The sequence below is a fragment of the Myzus persicae genome, unplaced genomic scaffold, assembly GCF_001856785.1.
Source record: "Myzus persicae strain clone G006 unplaced genomic scaffold, MPER_G0061.0, whole genome shotgun sequence".
NCBI lineage: Eukaryota > Metazoa > Arthropoda > Insecta > Hemiptera > Aphididae > Myzus > Myzus persicae.
Window position 1 is genome coordinate 66954 of NW_019103766.1, and position 21248 is coordinate 88201.

The following is a 21248-nucleotide window of genomic DNA, read 5'->3' on the forward strand; positions in this document are numbered from 1 at the left end:
AACTATCAACTATTAATAACGAGTAACTTTTTTAGTGATTTTTACTAACATTTTCAATAATAATTAATTTCCAAATAGAATATGTCAATAATATATCTAAATCAAAAACCATAAGCCGTACATATAAAGTTAGGGTTGGTGAAATGTAATTATTGAATATCTGTTATAATTAGTGACAACCATTATGAAGCGGTAGGGTGGTGTAGCCATAAAAATATGCGCATGACGTAATTAGATAAATAGACACATTTAAGAGGACGCAAGTGACGTCTCCATTTTACAAGTGTACATACAACATAGCAAAAACTCTTTTCACGGGACAACTAGGTATACTTCCTCTCTATTCATAGTAAAATTACCAAAATTCCACAACGCATATGGAAGATCTTTATTTATGGCGTAGAATTATTATTATTCAGATAACATAAATACAATTAAAGTTATCAGTTTGAGAACATAAGGTTTTCTTTTTCCATTTAATTATTAAAAACTATTGGTCAGTGTTATCAAAAAAGTAAAAATAAAAACGCTAAGACACAATTAAAGTTATTCCCTATGCGTTGTGGAATTTTGGAAATTCTACTATAATTACAGAAGGAGTATAGTTGTCCCGCTCAAAACAGTTTTTGTTATGTAGTACATTTGTTAAACAGACAACACATGCGAGTATAGCGTCCTTCTTTTGTTATACGAGAAAAGTCACGAAGAGGTTTTCACGTAATGTTTGAGATAAATCATTTACCCGTAATCGACATGGACACGGTAAAAGTTCTTTTTGTGAAAACCGTGTATGAAATTGTTTGATAGTAATTTATTGTCCCTAAGCAAAGTAGATAAACATATAGAAACTTCCAACTTCAGAGAAGTCGAATTTCATTTCTTCAAATACATACACAAATAATAATTATGAATCAATTTTAATACCACTTTATAAGCAATTGTTTTTTCTTAACCTCCAAATTATACGTCAAAAATGAAACATTAATTTTACAAGAAACCTACTTAGTATTCTAGTATTTACATACTCTTCATTATGAAAAAAATGACGAAGACCTAATTGAATTGTAAGCTGTCTTATCATAAAAGTAGACATACTTCAAAAATATGTACTGACAGATGTACTAAGATATAATGTTGCTTCAACCAGGAATTCCAGTAAAATTAATTCTTGTATACAAAACAGTAACAAAAACAAAAACATTTACAACAAATGGGATAACAATAGGTTCACATAAATATTAAAAGAAACATAAGTATAATATTTGTTCTTAAATTTGTTTATATTTAAATAGGTATCATTATTTGAAAAAAACTGACACCTATTTTCCAATAACAGTTTATGATTTTAGAGGGATTTAATTATTAACAATATATAACAAAAATAATTATAATGGTGTTTTTATTGTCTGTATGTTTTATTTTTTTTACAACATTCGCTTAAAATGAGCAATAAGTTGTTTACATGATGATATATAATGGTTAACAGAAATGTCATTTTTGTGAGGCATATACTAGATTTACAAGAAAAAAATGTTGATTTTCTTTACTATTTAGCTGTAACTATTTCTATGAATATTAAATATAGTAGGTACTGTACATATACAAAATAAATAGTAATCACTTGGTAGTAAAAACCTTGTGATGTACATAAAATATTGAATAAACTTAATCATTGTAACAATTTAATTTCATTAATTAGCATTTACACTTTAAGTGTTTATTATTCATAATATTATTTGTTATTGTAACCATACACATTGCATTTTATCGTTCTTAATTTTTTTATAAAAATAAAATTATTTCAAATTTGTATCAAACGTTAACATAATGATATTACTTTCCTCCAAAGTGAACATCGTTATAATAACAAAAACATATCATATAACAAAAAGTAATAATAATAGTAATAATAATAATAATAATAATAAAAATAAATGAACATATCACAGACAAAAAGACATTTTAACATTTTTAATACACCTAACTTGTTTTTATATATTTAAAAAACATATATAGACTTGTTAAATTACAAGTCCATAAATTTTAAGATGGGTATGTCTTGTATTGTAAAGTGAAGTATTTTAATCAGTAATAACTTATATTCTTGGATAGTAAAACACAAGATCCTAATAATATTGTTATAAACACGGTAAAACAACTAATAACTATTTAAATGATACCTTAGAAAGTAGTTAGTATTACAATCAACTAAAATAACACAATAGAAGACTACAAAAATATTGTCTTCGAACTTGGGACTATAAAAAACAACGATTACAAGAAGTTAGTAGTGATCTTTTGAACAGAAACACTTAACTAATACATCAAAATCAAAACAGCAAAAAAATACAACTTATTGTAATTTAAATAACTTCCTTACTTTTATAACTAAAAATACACCATAATTGTTGGGTAAATTATATACATTTTAATATTTTATTACTTAAAATATTTATGATTGAACTGAATAGAAAGAAAAATTATGGTTCAAATAATTGTGTCTCTCAAAATTTTAAAAATGTCTCTGCTGACAACTTTTATGCTTGCGCTTTTTGTCCAAAATGTAAGGCGTTTTTATAAATATACATATATAATACATATATAAAAGCTACTAGATGTATATTTATTCTACAGAAACACTATTTTAACTATTTTGACAGTGTTATAAGAATTAGAAAATAAGGGTCAATACTTATTTTTACATTTTAACCAAATAAATATATTGTACATAGATAGTATTATATACATTTATACATGTTGTATATTATACACTAATAAAATAACATAAATATATACAATATATCTGTTTGGTTAATATTATATAAGAGCATATATGTATATATATATACATACATACAGTTTTTTTAAATTAATCATAGGAATTGAGTTTGGGACAGAGAAAAAATTTAAAGGTATACAAATAACAATAATATTATAATTTTGCTCACTAACCAAGTAATCAATATTTAAAATATAAAGTGAGTATGAATATAGATATCATTTTGAACTTTAAGAAGAATGAAACTTTAAAAATATGAATTCCTCTTAAATGTTAATATTTGCCATAAACCCACAGTTTTTAAAAACATTATTAACTCCTTTGTGCTTTCATAATTTCTATTTTTTCTTTATACATTATGCAATTTAATACTGAACACCTGAAACTAAAAATTTAATCTGGATACGCAATATTATGCAATTAATAACAAGCCTAATTTAAAAACAATTTGTATACATAATAAACTAATGCCTGCCCACAATATACTAGTTTAGACCATGTAACTCAATACTAACCTAAAATTGCTGACCTTTAGACCCATCATCTCTAACTGTATAATGACTATATATACGTGATCTTGAGGCTACAGGCAAATCACATCGAACGCTAGTTTTTTTTGTTATTTTTTCATTTACCAATGATGAACTTATTGGAGGAGGTGGAGGAGGTGGTCGATCATCAGAAATGTTTGATTTCTTCATTAGTACAAATTTGAAAAATTCATAAGTCGTCCAGGATATGGCTGTTGATGGCATTTGGTACAAGACACGAGCTACCATACCTCTAAAAAATCCTCCGGGACCACCCAAGGTATAAACAGTTGTGACTGCACGGAATAAACCTTCAACTCTTACCTAGAAAATGAGAAAAAAAATTTACATTATGAATTTAAATATTTACTTTATTAAATCACAAGTTTTAATATTCAATTTTAATATTTACTGATTATAATACATATGTTACAGCTATTAAATGGTAAAACTTAACTTTACATTAACAGGATTTATGAAAGTTTGGCATTCAATTAAAAACATTGGCTACTAAATACATAAATTGGACTAATGTCTAATTCATAATAAAATAAAGAATGATAAATGAAAATAATATAATATAAACTAGTAACCAATGCAAAATAGAATCATACAAGAATTAAATAATATATAAGCTATAAGAACAATAATTATTATAGTAGTAAAACATAAAGAACTAATAATATTAATTAGCAACTAATTGAGTATAGTAAAATTAACCACCCATGCAATGGATAATTACATTTTTTTAAAGCTTGTTTCTTTGTAAAATTATATAGCCCACATTTATAATTGTACATAATTAATATTCATGAACAAGCTAAAAAATAACCTATGAACTTGCACTTCTTCTTTGCAGAAATGTCTATGCATATATAACTACTTTGAATAAAAATAATTTATATTTTCAACATCATTATTCATTATATTTTTAATTTGAGAATGAAAATTTGGATTAAATAATTTAACGATTTAATAACGTTAACATAGTTACAAAAAAAAAAGTTTCATTATTTAAGGATTGTATAACTTTAATAAGAGGTAATCTACAACTTATTATGGTTATTATGTAAGTGACTTTTTAACCTAGTCACCAACATACCTAATTGTGCTAACATGCTGATAGCCAATAGGTAAATATTAATACTTCAATTGAATAAACTTAAAAATAGATCATACAAAAAAAATTCAAAATTCATTAGTTATTAATGTGAAAATATACAACTTAAGTGTTTCAACAACTAAATATCATAATACTTTAAGATTTATAATAACTATAATAAAGGATTATATCATTCATAAATTCAAGTGGATAATCATGATACATTATGAAATGGTATAGCTGAACTTTGTCACATACACCATTTAGATGACGTCGCACCCATGTGTGTTGTCTCCACCTTATACAGGTATGACATAACAAATTTTTGTTCACTAGTTTTACAATATTTTAATTTTTAAGTGAGGTATGAGTATTTAAAGTATTAATATTTGAAAATGCTCATAATTCACTTAAAAAACCTAACCAACAAGAGAGCACAGATAATGTTCTTACCTAGAAGTTTGATAATAGGTCAATTCACTCTTATATCAAAACTAATAGCACACTATAGAAACTAGAGAACAAAAATGTGCCATGTCATACCTGTATAAAACAGAGACAATACATGTGGCTGCAACTTCATCTTAACATAAAAATATAGGAACAAAAAATATAAAAATAGGAAAACTGAAAGAGTGCATTAAAGTAATAAGTTTTGATTACAGATTTAGCATAATATATTTTTAGAGATTCAAAAAAAATTAGATGTAGGTAAGCTAACTACATTTTAAAAATTGATAACTGAAATATAAAATATACTTAATATTTTATAATTTTACAATACAGCAATCAAACTAAAAATGAAAAATCAGGTTTGAAATACTAAAAAAAATTGAAACTAAAATCTAGGCTATCAATTAAAATCATATCTTATTTTAAATAAATTCTGATCACTGAAAAAAGTTGTGAATAATAAAGTCATTACTCGTAATATTAGTTTTACACATAAAAGTTTAGTATAGACAAAGTACATTTTTATTAATTACAAAACTTGAACTAAAACCTATATTTTATACTAATTAATTTAATTAGTTTTTACATTAACCTAATATTCACGGAAAATATATTTATTTACACTTTGGAATATAAAATTGAATCATGTAGTGTCAATAAATGTCTCAAGTTTTATTTTTATTTAACTAAAAATTACAGCTTTTCAGCTTTTTTAAATTCAATTTATAACATCAAACATATTTTTGAAAAAATAATAATTTATTAGTCTGTTATACTAGTTGTCTTTGAAATAAAATCCAATCATAAAAATAAGTTTATTATATGATTTATAAAGGCAAATTATTTACAAATTAGTGTTATAAAAACAGAATGTCTATCTAGTTACCTATGAAATAAGATCCAATCATTAAAGTATGTTGATTAAATTACTTTCATAAAGGTAATAATTTACAAAATAGTACATTAAAAATAGTATATCTTATATAGGTAGTAGGAACACTATAATACAGAACATTTATAATGGGTAAATTTACCATTTAAATTGGCCATCTGCCATTGAACCTATTGAATGTTCATACTTAGTTATTTATTACAGAATAAGTTTAGGAGTTAACATTTTGATACACTTTTGTTTGAAATCTATTTATCTGCTGTGCATACATAAGATTGTTTGTGTAGACTTTAATAAAAATTAAGCTTTCAATTCAATATTGTATTATTATTATTATTAATACATAAATTATTAGATATTGACATGTTTTAAAAATTATTCAAAAAAACAGTGTTTTAAATTTTTTTTCTATTCAAACTTTGACTCTTTATATTTAAATTGTCAAAAGCTTTCTTTTAAGAAACATTTTTTACACAATTAAAATAATTTGTTACCTACGTAAATATTATATTAAAAATACTCGAGTATTTAGCTGCAAATTATATAATTCAAATCCTATTTCTAATTGTAATTAATTATAATATTCACAACATTGACCTAAGTAATTAAACACATGCCTACATATCACAATTATTAATTAACTTATGGTAACAGGAAAATAATTTAAATAATGTATAGATAACAATTTCAAAGCTATTCCCCTACCAGGTACAATGTACCTAATGTGACAGGTGTTCAATCTGACCCTGATCCAATTTCAAGAAATAATGGTTCCAACATACTATCAAGAAGCAGTATGTATGCCCTCCATTTATAGCAAATTAAAAAAAATGTTTAGAATTTATAGAACAATAAAAAACCGTAACTAAACAAAATTACTATTTCTAAACCAAAAAAGTTAATAAAAATAGATTAAAAATACTAGTTGGTTACTGAGAGCTGATTCTTTAATAGAATATGAAAGTAATTATAAATAATTGCATTTTAAAAACATAACTCTTGTCCGTGTTCTTCTTTAAAGTTTAACATAAATAACTACGTTCTAAAGGCATACTAAAGTTTAGATTTTTTACTTAAGAATAAAATAAATATTGTAAAGCCAATAGTTGCTTTGCTTTGCTATGAACCTAACTATATAATTAATAAGTACACCAAAAAAATGTAAATATCCATGTAAAAATAAAATTCACTTTAACAAAATAATTATTCTTTATTATAAACAGAATGAATAATTGATGGAAAATGATTTACCTTACAAAATATTTTTTTCAGAAATTTTAAACTATTATGTTTTTATAACTTTTAATACAATTTTAACATAATACAATGAAATAGTTTCTTTAAAAATTAATTTAATACAGCTTAAATATCATGATTTAAATCAGTATATACTGAAGAATATATTAATTTTTATACTTAAAAAATAGTAAGATCAAATACAATTATAACATTATGGTATATAATATATTATTGGTTTGAAACAATAACTCTCTAACAATTAATTTATATCCTATTTTTAAAGATTTAGAACTCAAAATAGCTTTAGGAGCACCATGCTCAAAACAAAATAGAAGTAGTTTTAGATAAAAAACGCATTATTGACCAAAAGTTACTTTTAACTGTTTGAACAAAATGTTTTGGCAAATTAAAATAAGAATTTGTTCTGAATTCTGATTGTTTATGTAGAAGTGTTTAAGGCAAAAATAAATTGTCAAATCATTGCAATAAAATCTTAATTTAAAAAAAAAAACCATACTTAAATAATCACTCATTTGTACTTAATTTATAGAGGTAGTTTATGTCATTGTACATAATTCTAAATTGTATTTTATGAAATTATTTATAAATATTTAATTTCCCATATGATTTATGAAACTAAAAACAAGCTTAACTCATTTCTACTATAGTTTTCAAATGTGTTGTTTATGAACATAGTATTCAAATAAAGTGTGAACAAAAATTATGGTGGAAATAAAAAAAAATATAATCAAATAAAAAAAGATTATCTATCTAGTTGTTGTTTATCAAATCATTTCCATCTGCAAGATATTAAATTTGTTTATAATATTACTTACATAACTACAATCAAATAAATTTTACTGTGACAATTGGTTCAAATAAATCAATAACAAAATATTTACTATCAACAATAGAAATCTAACCTTGCATAAACATGACAACATAAATAATTCACTACTTGACATATTATTTTGTGTTCAGTTAGAATGCATAAGAAAAAATTAATTAATTACATTTAAATACTTTTAAATTAGAATTAGGTATTATAATCCTAGTTTTTCATGATTAAATTATAGTTTGTATACTGATTTGTACGTTTTTATATTCATACTAAAAAATGTTATACCAAAATCATGATTTATTTTCTTAAATTTTAGCTTTAATAGATTTATATTTGAATTTAATAAGAAATAGTAGAGTAAAATGACTAATGGATATTGTATTATGATGATTGATGGCATACATTAACATAGGTTAAATTCTGTTTTATTACTGACCTAGTAACAGAACACATTGGCTCATAGAATACTTATTAGTATTAATAATTGAGAAAATTAATCAAAAAGTAAAAATGAGATATTTCACTTACATTTGTAGTTTGAGTGTTTAACAGAGTCTTGCATACATCCAATGGCGTTGTTATGGCAGCGGCGAGTCCTCCAGCAACACCCCCTGATATCATATGATATAAAGGATTGTATATCCTATCTGGATTCAAAAAATTTTGACAATACTCATATGTCATAAAATGAACTATTTGAAATGGTGCATTCATGAACAATTGTACCATGTACGAACGATAGAATGCTCCTAATCCTTCAGTTCGCCAAATTGAACTAACGCAATTTAAAATACCATTATATGGTGAGTTTGACATTTGCAAACGTTGTTTAACAACTAAAAAATAATACAAATGTTTTTAAATATAATACTATCAGTTAAAATATATAGTACTGCTATTTTTACCATCTGTTGGAGTCATAATTGCATCATGTATAATAGTTGAAACACATCCAGCAACACCTGAGGAAACCGTCATATTTAAAGGTGTTTGATGGGAAATTTTTTGCTTCAAATGTTCATAAGATGCAAAATAGAGAGCATGAGCAGGGCCAGCGCCTATAATAACAGTCCCCATCCCACGCATTGGTCTTAAATATCCTTCATGTTTTATCATATTGAAAAGGACAGTGCCAATTCCTCGATTCCCTACATTTCCAGATGGCATGAATGCCTGCAGCCGAGTCTAAAAGAAAAAAGAAAAATTGATTAAAGTTTAAAAGATAAGAATAATCTTCATAGGTCATATCAGTCAAGTAATCATTTCCTACATTCATTATTACTGAATTAAAAAGGGAAGATTATTAAGCAGATTTTGTATTAAGGTTATGTTCCATACACACAAATTACCCAAACAAACTTAAAGTTTAATAGTATTAAAGATGAATTATTAAACATGAGTAGGTACTTTCAGGTTAAGTTTGAGATTGATTAATTTTCAATTTTTTATGAAGAAAAACTGAAAATAAAAACTAATGTAAGAATTCTAAAATTAATTGTATAACCAACTTAATTTATAATTGTAATAAGTTAGGTATTACTAATAACTATAATAATATAGGTAATATATATACAACACCCACATTTATTTTATATTTCCATGAAAATTAAAATATACCTGAGAGTATATTAATTATACTATAGAACATAAATATAGTAAAAATCATCAAGACCTATTTATTAACAAAAATAAAACTATAAAAAGGAAGTCCTTTAATAAAATTTAATCTGAACTCAAGACTAGAGCTCATGAACCATGGAAATTTAATACATGGCAAGATTTCTTATATTCATTTTTAAAACAAGAAGGTACCTACCCTAATTACTAAACTTTAAATAATGTATTAATTTACAAATGTACCTTAAGATATTGTGATAAATGATAGATACACAGTACACATTTACACGATTTCCATTATTATTTTATTCTATAAAATTACGTACTTTCTAAAATATATGTACAAGACTAACACACTTACCTTTACAGAATCTAGAGGGTACATTACACAATGTTCCATAATTCCTGCAATGGCACCAGCCATCATGTGATCAGTCACATTAGATGATGGTATGGTCTCATATTCATCAAAACTCATAATAAATTAATTGATTATGAACTAATAAATAATTATATTTATCTCTGAATAGGCGAACTGCCGAACTGCTTGAAAAACTTAGTTTAGTGAAAGTGAAGTCGCTCGAATATTTTTGCCCCGAGGATGGTGTTATGTGCCATGAACATGAAGTTGGTAATGCATTTGCGACAATTGATTATAACGGGTTCCCAAAATGTGGTATCACCCTTCAGAACGAAAGTTGTGAAGTCTACACAAATTAACATCAAGGCGTACCTATAAGTACAATTTTAAATCATGTATAGTAAAAATTCTAAAAAGAAACAGAATAACGTTATGACTTAAGACAAATATATACATTTTATCAATATTTTAAAATTCGTAGACAAAGTTAAATTATAGGTAAACCTAGTTTTGTTTTTTAATTTAAATAATTAATAAAAGCATAACTTAAAATTGTTAAATGATATGTGACGTAATAGTTCCTCAAGCTAACGATTGAACTGTAATTTTATAAGTGGAAATTTAATTAATAATTATGTATATTATTTGAGTAATTATTGAGAAATTGTATCGATGAAGTCTACCTTATTTATAAATATCAATGATGGTTGAATTAAATAGTGTGGACAACAAAGTGTGAATAATATTTCTCATTATTGAACCACAAAACACCGATACTTCAGATACTTGGATTGCTGAAGTGCCATCAGTGCCAAAAGTAAAGGGTGTTGACAGAAGTATTAAAATGATTGCTTATCAGTATAATATAGGCCTGTTATCACTCAAGTATTGTAATAAGCATTTACATGTTCATGACTTAATGAAAAAGAAGGGATATAAAATACTTGTTATCTTTTACTGATATAACACGGTTGGCGGTTATAACTTTATAATCACGATCACAGAATAATTACAATTTACAAGTGACTAAATGGAATTGGTAGGAGGTACACGTGCGATGTTTACCGGTTATAACTTATTATTGTTGTTATTATAATATTATTATAGTGTAAATATTATTTATTTTCTATATCCTCCTACCCACACTTTCTTGCCAATTAAATCATTGAAGTTTGTACTTTGTAATGTTATACCTTCGAGTTCAGTTAAAGTGCAATACGGGTAATGGCCAGAAAGTCATTGCCTGCACACAAAACAGGATGTCATCGTAGTAAGATTGATTCCGTTGAACGTAAAAAACATTTATACTATATTTAATAAACCACGGAATGAGTGAAATAAAAGTGTCTAAATTAAAAAAATAACTAACATACAAATAACGCTGTGGATGGACTCGAGTGAGACTTAGAAATAAATTATATATAGTTTACGGTGTCTAATTTTTTAGTGATGTGAATTGTAAATATTTGACTGCCAGTGGACGACTGTATAATGTTCAGTATGTTCAGTGTTAAGAATTTATGTCTTATATTTCTATAAGTTATAACTGATGAATTATGATGCATTGATAGGTATTGTATTTTGATGATGGTGTAGAGGTCGAAGTAGCTATTGGCCTAAAAACATCGATACTCGATAGTCTACTATCGCGTACCGTAAATATATTTCGCAAAATACTATCGAACGGTTATGATACTGATAAGTAACCGGCAAAACAATACAACTTTAAAAGCAGAAAACGGAGAAGACTTAAGAGAAAGATAACATAATATGTTATAATAACGAATTTCAAAGGTTTTGTACAAGTTGGTATCTGCCAGTTTAAAATGTGGAATTTTTGCTCGTTTGAAGATCAGCGTTGCGCGGGTCTCGATGGTCAAAAATAAAAAACAATCGATATCCCCCACCATTTGAACAATTGTTTGACACGACTGGGAATACGCGATAGTGCGATACCACAATATTATAAAGTTCTTTACTATCGTGCTCGATACTGGTCTATTCACGGACTAAGATACAATATTCTTAGTCCGTGGTTATATTAAATCGTGTCACAAATATATTTATGCATAATTATATATAATATGATAAGACCTCTTAGATATTAATATTAAATTATACAAAATAATTATCTGTCTACCAGTATGAGAAACAATGATAAAAATAGTCTCTCTTCCCCCTTCCTGCACACTTCAATATTATTACATTTTAATGCTCGTTGCCTATCCATTCTTTAATATCTATGGCTGTGAGGCAACTGAATTATAATATTATAATAACATGTATTTAGATGTGAGGTATCAATGAGTCATTCATTATTTATCATTTATGCCCTTCGGTGCCAAGTTTGACCGGCAATCGCCGCTGACACTGATATACAGTGCGATTAGTGAACAAAATAATTATTTTGACATTATGTAAAGACATAAAGCAATATCCCGATTAATGAGACAACGTTGGTCCATCGGTTAGGTGCCACACTGACACACTCTGAAAATTAATAAATAATAAATATTACAGTATACCACACCAGCAGCTGATTTTAATAGCACCGAAACATCAGCTTTTTGCACATTGGCGGTCGTCTACCAGTCTGAAATTAGAGAATAGAGATTGCGCGGACCACAGACGGATGGGCATGATGGCAACTGCACTCTGTGCAGTGCACACGACACGTCTTCCTGGCGACTGTCATATAATGTTATTTAATACCTATTTTCTTCGTACACTGAAGCGAATTTATTTCCGCCTTACATGAGCATGTCATATGCTCATGCATATAATAATACATTACCTGTTGTACAACATTAAACTCAGTCCTGCAGTAACTACAATTTCCAGGAAGTTTATAAAAAACCAATTTATGAGATACAATAAGATGGTAATAATGTAATATTGATAGTAAAATACTAAAATATGATTTTTTTTAATAAGGCAACTATTTTTAATTTTGCAGAGAATCATTTAAGGAGCCTTTATATTATGCTACATCATCGAGTTTAAGTTAAAATTCATATTACCTTATTCAACTTCATATGAAACGTTTTGAACGATTGAAAAAGTTATCGTTAAGTTACAAAAATGTATATATTTTTTTAAAAAATTTTAATTTAATTTATATAAGGATAATAAATTAATAAGCCAGGAAAAGACGATTAATAAGACGTAGATATAAGTTTATAACCGTAAATGTTGAATGTACCCAGTCATTGACTAGATGACGCCTAGGTCACTGATATTGGTATTATGTATTATTGTATTCAATTTGAGTTCTATGATAAATCATAGAATACGACAAACGATTCTGAGCAAAAACTGTCTGTCAATCTTTAATACGAAATTATATTTTATTATATTTCTATTGATATTATTATCATATTTTATTTTATTGTTAGCTATACGGTAGGTACTTAGGTTGAACTATTTATTTCCTAAAACATCGCATTTATATCATATTTGTATGATATATTATTGTTATAATAATTAACTTTTAAGTCAATACCAACTCATCTTGGAACTGTTTGAATAGGTTCGTGACATAAATATTCAAAAACTTAAAATGTTAATCCAATTATTTTTTTAAAAGTCAGTGTGAATAGTAAAATACAATAAAATACAATAAAAGTGCCAACTTCCCCAACATCTAAATCACTAAAAAAAACTAAAAATCATTATTTGTCGAAATCTAAACTTTAAATGTCAATAAAAAAAAAACTGTCATAATTATATTATATTATTCAGACGTTTGGGTTTCAGTAGGAACACTTTTACTTACTATGAACCTTCATCCTTCAACATAGTACTAATGGGCTCACACGAATTGCGTACCAAAACAGGTAAACGAATATTTTTGAATGAATTGAGTCCCTGACGCAATTCATGTTAGGTACCTTTTTATCTATAGTTGAGTGGTTTCTAAAGTGATATTGAAATAATAAAGATATGACAGGTTATATAAAAATTGAAACTGAAATCATAATATCATAAGTATAAATTGCCATATTCACATATTTTAAATAAATAAATACCTTGAAAAAAAATTGAAAATTAAAAATTAGTTTAAACTTAATATAAATGTTTTTAAATATTCGTTGTGTATAAAAAACTATAATTTAACAGTGGAATGTTTCTAGTTGTACGATTAATACTTTTTGAACTAGGTACAAGAAAAAAATATCTTCAGACCCAAAAGAATTTCTAAAAAATAACACATATCATTGTAAAATCAATACGTTCATCCCTTCATTCCGAAACGACGATTTTTTGAGTATTGATCCCAATAAATTTATGGGCAGGTATGCCACTGTCTAGTTATGGGATAAAAACACTACAATATTCATAATACACCAATGCATAAGTATTTTACCTGCATTATCTTTTGTGGGATTTTAAACTCGCTCATTTAAAATACAATTTGAGCTGCAATTGTTTTAAAAGTTTTCTAAGAATAAAAAAGAAAATGTGTTTTAATACTAGAATTCGAAAGATGTGTCGCTTGGTTGTCCTGCAAACCTTAACATTAGCTGGTACACTATGTATACATGCAGTATATAACTAGCTTAATAGCTATTAACACGTGGGTGATAAAAAAATGTTTATTACATTATTAGTTTGATTTTTTCACTCGTTGTTTTACTCGCGAGCCACCACAACTGTGTAAATTCGTATTTGCAAATTATATAACTACAGCAACGTTTGTCCGATTTAAACGCAAACGCTTACATAAAAGGTACACCTACGCGTTTGGATAATAGGCTATTGTTTACTCGTCATTAATTAACAGTCGGTTTATTATCATATATCACAATTAAAAACACATTAGAGCATCTACCTACCTGTTATTGTTACTTTTTTTCGGCTGGTAATACACACTGATATCTATACTTATCTTTTTTCGTAGTCGAAAACACAATAATTAGGTGTTATTTACTAACATAGGTAGGTACATATAAAACACTGTAGATATGTATTTACAGTAGGTAGGTATGTAGTATAAATACAATGATGTAAGCATGCTACTGAGTCGTAGTACCTCGCCGATGGAAGGCCTCTGCAGTAAAAAGCATGCTAGTGTGAACAATGGATCACGTACATTTTGTAGTCCATATTATATACTTAATATATCCATATATCTAATTTTACTCTGCTTATCATATTCTATAGTATAATGTCCATGTTTAATATTTTGATAACACCATTGAATGTGAATTCTTACAAAATAATTTCCGTGAAAAATTATCAATAGTTCGCTTGGGATGCAAAACCATATTGAGTAATGACTAATCAGTAGGTAATGTCCAATATCATATTTTCATTATTAATAATAATAATAATAATAATAAGAGTTCACCATAATAATATGTTAATATTTGTAATTTTTTCTTATAAGTATCTACGCATATAATATAGGAGACACATGGGGAAAAACTGTTGAGAAAATCAAAAATTGACATCTTAAAATCCATATCAGGACTCGAATCCTGATTTATCTTTTAATATGGTTCATAGATGTCATATCACTTTCTTTCAAAGAAAAGGCAAAAAAAGTTCACAGAAAAGTTATTTAAAAAAAAAAAAACACTCATTAACAAGCTATGTTTTTGTTTAAAATTAAAAATATAATGTATTAGACTATCATGAATAACAATACATCAATTTCTTATCCACGCATATGGTTTTATAATTATCAACACACAATATACATATTATTTACATATACCAAATATTATACAAAAAAGTGCGCTAATATATACCTACTGTATAACATTTAAATATTATATTGAATTGATTTAATCATTTCATCTCGACTCTAATATACCTTTGTAATGGCACTTAAGGTACCTACTACATAATTGCATTTTAAACAAATTACGTACAAATAATTTTATGATTAGACATAACAAAGTGGCCGATTATTGAATGGATGTAATGCTCTTCGCCTTATACTTGTTAAATAATTACCATCGGTTCCTTTTAAAGAACGAAAAACTGCCAACTACATAAATATTAAACAAAATTAATGATACTAACTATATTATACAATAATATACTTACTAATGAATCTATTTACAATTTAAATCTTATTAACTTACTTGTCCTGGACTAATATTGAAAGTATTTTCATATATAATCCACGTGACACACTGATAAAATGGATGTACAGTTATCGATCCCGGATATGCATAGTAACAATAATCTTTAGCTACTTCCATCAACCAATGAAAGTGAACATCAAATGTTGAATAAAAAGTGTATAATTTAGGATATTGAACGGCTTCCACAGCTGTGATAAGCGCATTCAATTTTGGATTATCTTGATCTGATAACTATAAATATTAAAAACAATGATTAATGTTATCAATTATAATTATATTACATTCTCAAATAAAATTTTAATTCAAAAGAGTATAATCGTGTTATAAGTTCTGTCTAGAGGACCTGATTATTTAACTGGGAAGGTAAATACATTTTAAATATAAGGTCTTCCCCGTTCTCTCTATCACTAATGTACAAACAACAAAAAATAATAAGTTGTAGATAATTCTATTTGCTCACATAAATACGCTACTACAATTCAAACCTTGCTTTAAAAACGATTTTTTCCCTTATGTATTTTTAAAAACTTAAATTGTATAAACAGTTGGGCCGAGGAGTCTTTATTCCACTATTGCACGGCGTCACTTGCTTATTTACACTAAAATAATTTTAAATTTATATAACTTGACAGTTATCTCGGTTGTTTATTATAAAATCTAGCGTTCATAAATAATTATCAACCACAGTACGCAATCAATTAAAAAAATACTTGCAAATTTAAAGTCGACTCGTATAGCTTACTCTTATAGTCTAGTTGCTATTAAAATATTTGATAATTCACTTTGAAGAACAACATGCAAAATCCTAAACTACAAATTCCCTTCCTATCTTTAAAAAATAAGAATGGAACCTAGCAATTATTTAGTACAATGAAACCGTTTTTTTTAGAACCCCCCCCCCACACACACACACACACACACACACACACACACACACACACACACACACAAATTGTTGCACTTTTAATGACCATTAAGGAAACCAAATAATTAAAAAAAACTCATATTTCCATTTCCAATATCATTTCCTCCAAAGCAATTCACACCTAACGAAGTCGTCAACTTTTATAAAAAGAATCCCTTTAAAAATTACCTCGATTTAATCTCATTACTTCTAATATAGGTAGCTAAAAAAAATCTCCCGAAATGAAATTCTATTACTAACACATATTTTTGTCTATTCTACATTGCTACACAATAGAAACGATTATCTACGTCTACCCTCATCAATAAATCAAAGAAAAAAGTATGATACACCTACTTTCGGAAATTTTTGAAAAATTTTGATCAAAAATATAAAATGTATTTATTCTAAAAAAATCCGACCAAATACCTAATTTTATTTTTATTTTTTAGATAACTCTTTGATGCACATCAAATACAACGACTAATTAATATAATTTAGCCACAGCGTTTGAAAAAGTTTTGTTTAAAACCTTTGATTTCTTGGAAGTCTGATGAAGTCGGGCACCAAGGTCTTCTTTTTAAATTAAAACATATTCTGTGCCTCGCTAATATCACCTTGTTATCAAATTCAATTTAACTCTTTCGCTGTTTGTGATCAGCCAGACCTCTCAACTACACCTTCATAATCAAAATGGCGTCCCTAAAGGATAATATTTGTTTCAATTGGTTTTCTCCTTCACATCATCTATTCCTCTGACTAATAAACTCTTAATAATAGCATCGGCCACAAAGCAACATTCGCCTCCCTTGACGATCTAATCATTGCTCACCAACCATTTAAAGTAACAATCCATTTGTTACATCAAATAGCGCCTAAAAGTTAATGAGGCCAAATCAGTTTAAATTACCCTTTCCTTAAGACAAAGATTCCACCTAAGTGTAACTTTTAATGAAGTACAAATACAACATTTTACTTCAACCAAATATTTATGCATTACGTTTGACAAGCGGCACACTTGAAGTTCCCATTTACATGAAAACAAGATTTGGTATGTTTCAAGAATAGAAAATGCTTAGGTATTTACTTCACAATCTATTGTCCAAATCAAAATTTAGAATTGTATTATTACATATTTCTTAATTTATTCTTAAATATGTATGTATGGATGTATTTATGTATTTATGGTACATGGAATCCAAGTACAGAGGTCCTCAAAAATTCAAACTTTTCAATCCAAAATTCTCTATCTTACTAGGTAATGTTCATTACTGTTAAATACCAAACTCTAAATTTCTATATACATACTATGTATAGAAGAAATAGTCACATATATCGTCTCTGCCACTTTTCACTCAATTATTCCAATGATATAATTGTTGGCTGCTGGCACTTGCTTCAAAAAACGCAATCGCCTTAAAAGAAGACCACTCCTATTCGAAGTGTCGCTATTTAGTGACAACTTTCTCATGTAATTAGCAATCAACATTATTCTCATCTCTACGCTTATATAGTGCATTGAATGAGCATAGATTATGTATTACACATAAAAAAAAAATGTTAATAAGTACACAACAATCATGCATAATAATGTGCAAAATAATTTTTCTATATGCGTCTTATGTTTTAATGTTTACGAAATTGTTACGATTTGTTCATCAAGATCACCAAAATGTACAAATTATTTTGAAGTACCTATAAAACTTATAGAATTTTTAATAGGTATTCATAGCGCAGGCTTGAAAATGTAATGCAAGGTACCATGTACGTTTTTCTTACAAAAGTTACAGAAAAATTTTCAGAACAATAACAAAAAAAAAAATTTTAATTAATTTAAAAAACCCAAAAATAATTATTGAGCATCTGAAGTTCAAATTCTGACGAAATTGGTTATACTCGAGTAAAATAACGATTATTACTAGTATCTTATTACTAATAGTCAAATTAACAAGCAATATAAGTATATTATAGAATAAAGTTACTTCGTAATATAAGGTGATAGATCGTCTTCGCTCAGAATCGTTATTCGTATGCAATGATTTATTACAATTTAACATGTCATACATTCAGCTACTTACTCAATAACAAGATACACTCGACAACTACTATATAGGAGAGATGTTATAACCTACTCTACCCCCTCCCCGTTTTTATACTTACTTTTCCAAAATATGAAATAATGCAAATACCATCAGGATAGTTAATAGCATTTCCGTAATGTTCATATTCATTTTTATAATGTATCATTTGAACTTCTATTGGATAGCTAAAAATGAATGATTTTATGGTAACTATTTTTACTAAAATTAAATTCGAATAAAATATTAAAATAATGAACACTGTTAGTATTTGATGACGGATTTGATATTAAAATGTAAATGTCAGGTTGCATAAACAATAACTTAATATGAAATGAATCAAAAGTGAACTAATTATGATTATTTATCCTTCATACATCAAGTATTTAGTCAGCCGTGGTCAATTCAAACTTAGCGAACCATTAAGTTATCAATTTTGTATGCAACTTGTTATAAATATATAATAACAACATACATAAGTTATATGTATATAACTTACCTACAGCAAATAATGAAACTATTTATTAAAAATATTACCTAATCAATAATGAACAATAAACATTTCAACATTTCAAAATTTGTACAAAAAAAGTTCTAGCAGAGACAAATATTGAACATACTTATTACAAAAATATGTGAATTTAATTGTACAGTCATGATAATTTTCTTCAAAAAAAATGATTGATAGTTTTACAAGGTAAAGTGTAGCTACTCTTATATACAGTCTACGCGATATTTATTAATCGCATGTGGTCCATTATCTCTCATAAAATATGTGTATCGAAATTAATATTATATAAAATAATGCTAATTCATTTTTAACGAATTAGGTACTATGAAACGACTAAGTATCAAATACAATTTACCCCTGGGAATTGATTTGGTGTTCACTTCCTTCTTCACCTTCGTTTCCCCAATATATATGAACGTGAGAAAATGTATATTTTTTTTCGAATAATGGTCCACCAGTAATGTGTGCACTAGTTTGATTTACATCTTCATCCGTCGTTAAACTACGAACATGTACTGAAAAAAAAAATTATAATGTCATTAGTCTTAAGTTTAATTTTAAACATGATTTGTATAAAAATAAATGAAACAGATTTACGTGAGTGTCCGCTGTTTTTTATTTTAATTTTAACGCTTTCTTCTCGCCAATATCGAAAGTACAGCAAACTTGGTAAACTGGCTGTATAAGAATCAAGCGATAATATGTTAACTGGTGATTGCACTGTACCATCTACAAATGTTTGATTGATATACGGCCATTTTTTAGGTCCGTCGCCAGATGCTTCACTACCTGTTTTTTTGATAAATTTTATAAAATATCAGACTCGAAAAATGTAATATTTTAGTGGTTATTTATAATTTACTTGATCCATAAGAGTTATCAATATAAATTAAAGTTGATACAAATAAGAATAAGAATACTTTAAACATATCTCCAGCAGTACCTTATAGCTACTATATAAGGCTACACTGATACGGGGACGGGTAAAAGTATAAAAATTAAATTTAAACGAAATTTTAAAAATAAATTCAATGAAAATATCTGCAAAGTTCAAATAATAAACTTGTTTTTAATATATGGCTGTGAATGAAATACTTGGAGGTTGGTAATTATTGTTTATAACTCAAATATAGAACAATTATTTAAACAATTAGGTACCTACTTTGTTATTTTTCATAATAAATAACTAATATGCATATGTTAAATTAATTTATTAGCTGTAAAATATTGGCCAAATATTTGAATTAAGTCTCATAATTTTATTGATCGTTAGTTAACATAAAATATGAACTTTACACATGTTTTTAAATATGTGTAAATATTCTTCGATTTTATTTTACTAAATACATTTCATAATTTTACCAGTGAAGTACTTTTTTAAAATATTCATGTAATATTTTACTCGGTTGTATCCATTTAAAATTTTCAGAATAATAATGAAATATTTAATAACATTGAAACGGCCATCGGGTGTTGGCGAGTCACCTCGTTGAATAAATGCTCAAGTCTTGTTTTATAATGGCAATCACCTAACTTAATTTATTTTCTAAAATTGTATAACATGTACAGATGTTTGATCCTAGTCAGTGGTCCCTAAGTTAACGATCCAATTGTGGCACGGGGCTACTTGACAATAACTGGAAGTGCTGTCCTATCATACAGATGCAATATGGAAAGTACTAGGCTATACTTAGAACTGCCATATCAAATAAGAGGCGTTCTCTAGGTGGCACACCGGGGAGGCAAGCCGGAGTGTTAGGTCGGTAATAGTCCTGAAAAGACCTATCTTCGGGTATCGATCGTAGTTGACTTTTTTTGAATTGCCCTGTGAATGGCCTATGAGGTC

The 21248-nt window shown here is 26.9% G+C and overlaps 2 protein-coding genes across 3 annotated transcripts; both read right to left on the bottom strand.

Moving 5' to 3' along the window:
- Positions 1 to 1382: 1382 nt before the first annotated feature.
- LOC111035224 (mitoferrin-1-like) lies at positions 1383 to 10611 on the bottom strand. Of its 2 annotated transcripts, XM_022316753.1 has the most exons (5): positions 10498 to 10611; positions 9815 to 10186; positions 8742 to 9021; positions 8365 to 8672; positions 3295 to 3633 (listed from the first exon to the last, which is right to left on the bottom strand). In XM_022316753.1, the coding sequence occupies exons 2-5, from the start codon at positions 9929 to 9931 to the stop codon at positions 3295 to 3297; spliced, it is 1044 nt and encodes a 347-aa protein (XP_022172445.1). In that variant the 5' UTR covers positions 9932 to 10186; positions 10498 to 10611. The 2 variants fall into 2 exon arrangements, with proteins under 2 accessions (XP_022172446.1, XP_022172445.1); XM_022316754.1 differs by lacking the exon at positions 10498 to 10611 and having other exon boundaries at positions 1383 to 3633; positions 9815 to 9931.
- Positions 10612 to 15266: 4655 nt separating this feature from the next.
- LOC111035238 (carbonic anhydrase 2-like) lies at positions 15267 to 20565 on the bottom strand. Its single transcript, XM_022316773.1, has 6 exons — positions 20265 to 20565; positions 20000 to 20191; positions 19758 to 19917; positions 18974 to 19079; positions 15907 to 16140; positions 15267 to 15809 (listed from the first exon to the last, which is right to left on the bottom strand). The coding sequence occupies exons 1-6, from the start codon at positions 20329 to 20331 to the stop codon at positions 15705 to 15707; spliced, it is 864 nt and encodes a 287-aa protein (XP_022172465.1). The 5' UTR covers positions 20332 to 20565; the 3' UTR covers positions 15267 to 15704.
- Between the last annotated feature and the right edge of the window lie 683 nt (positions 20566 to 21248).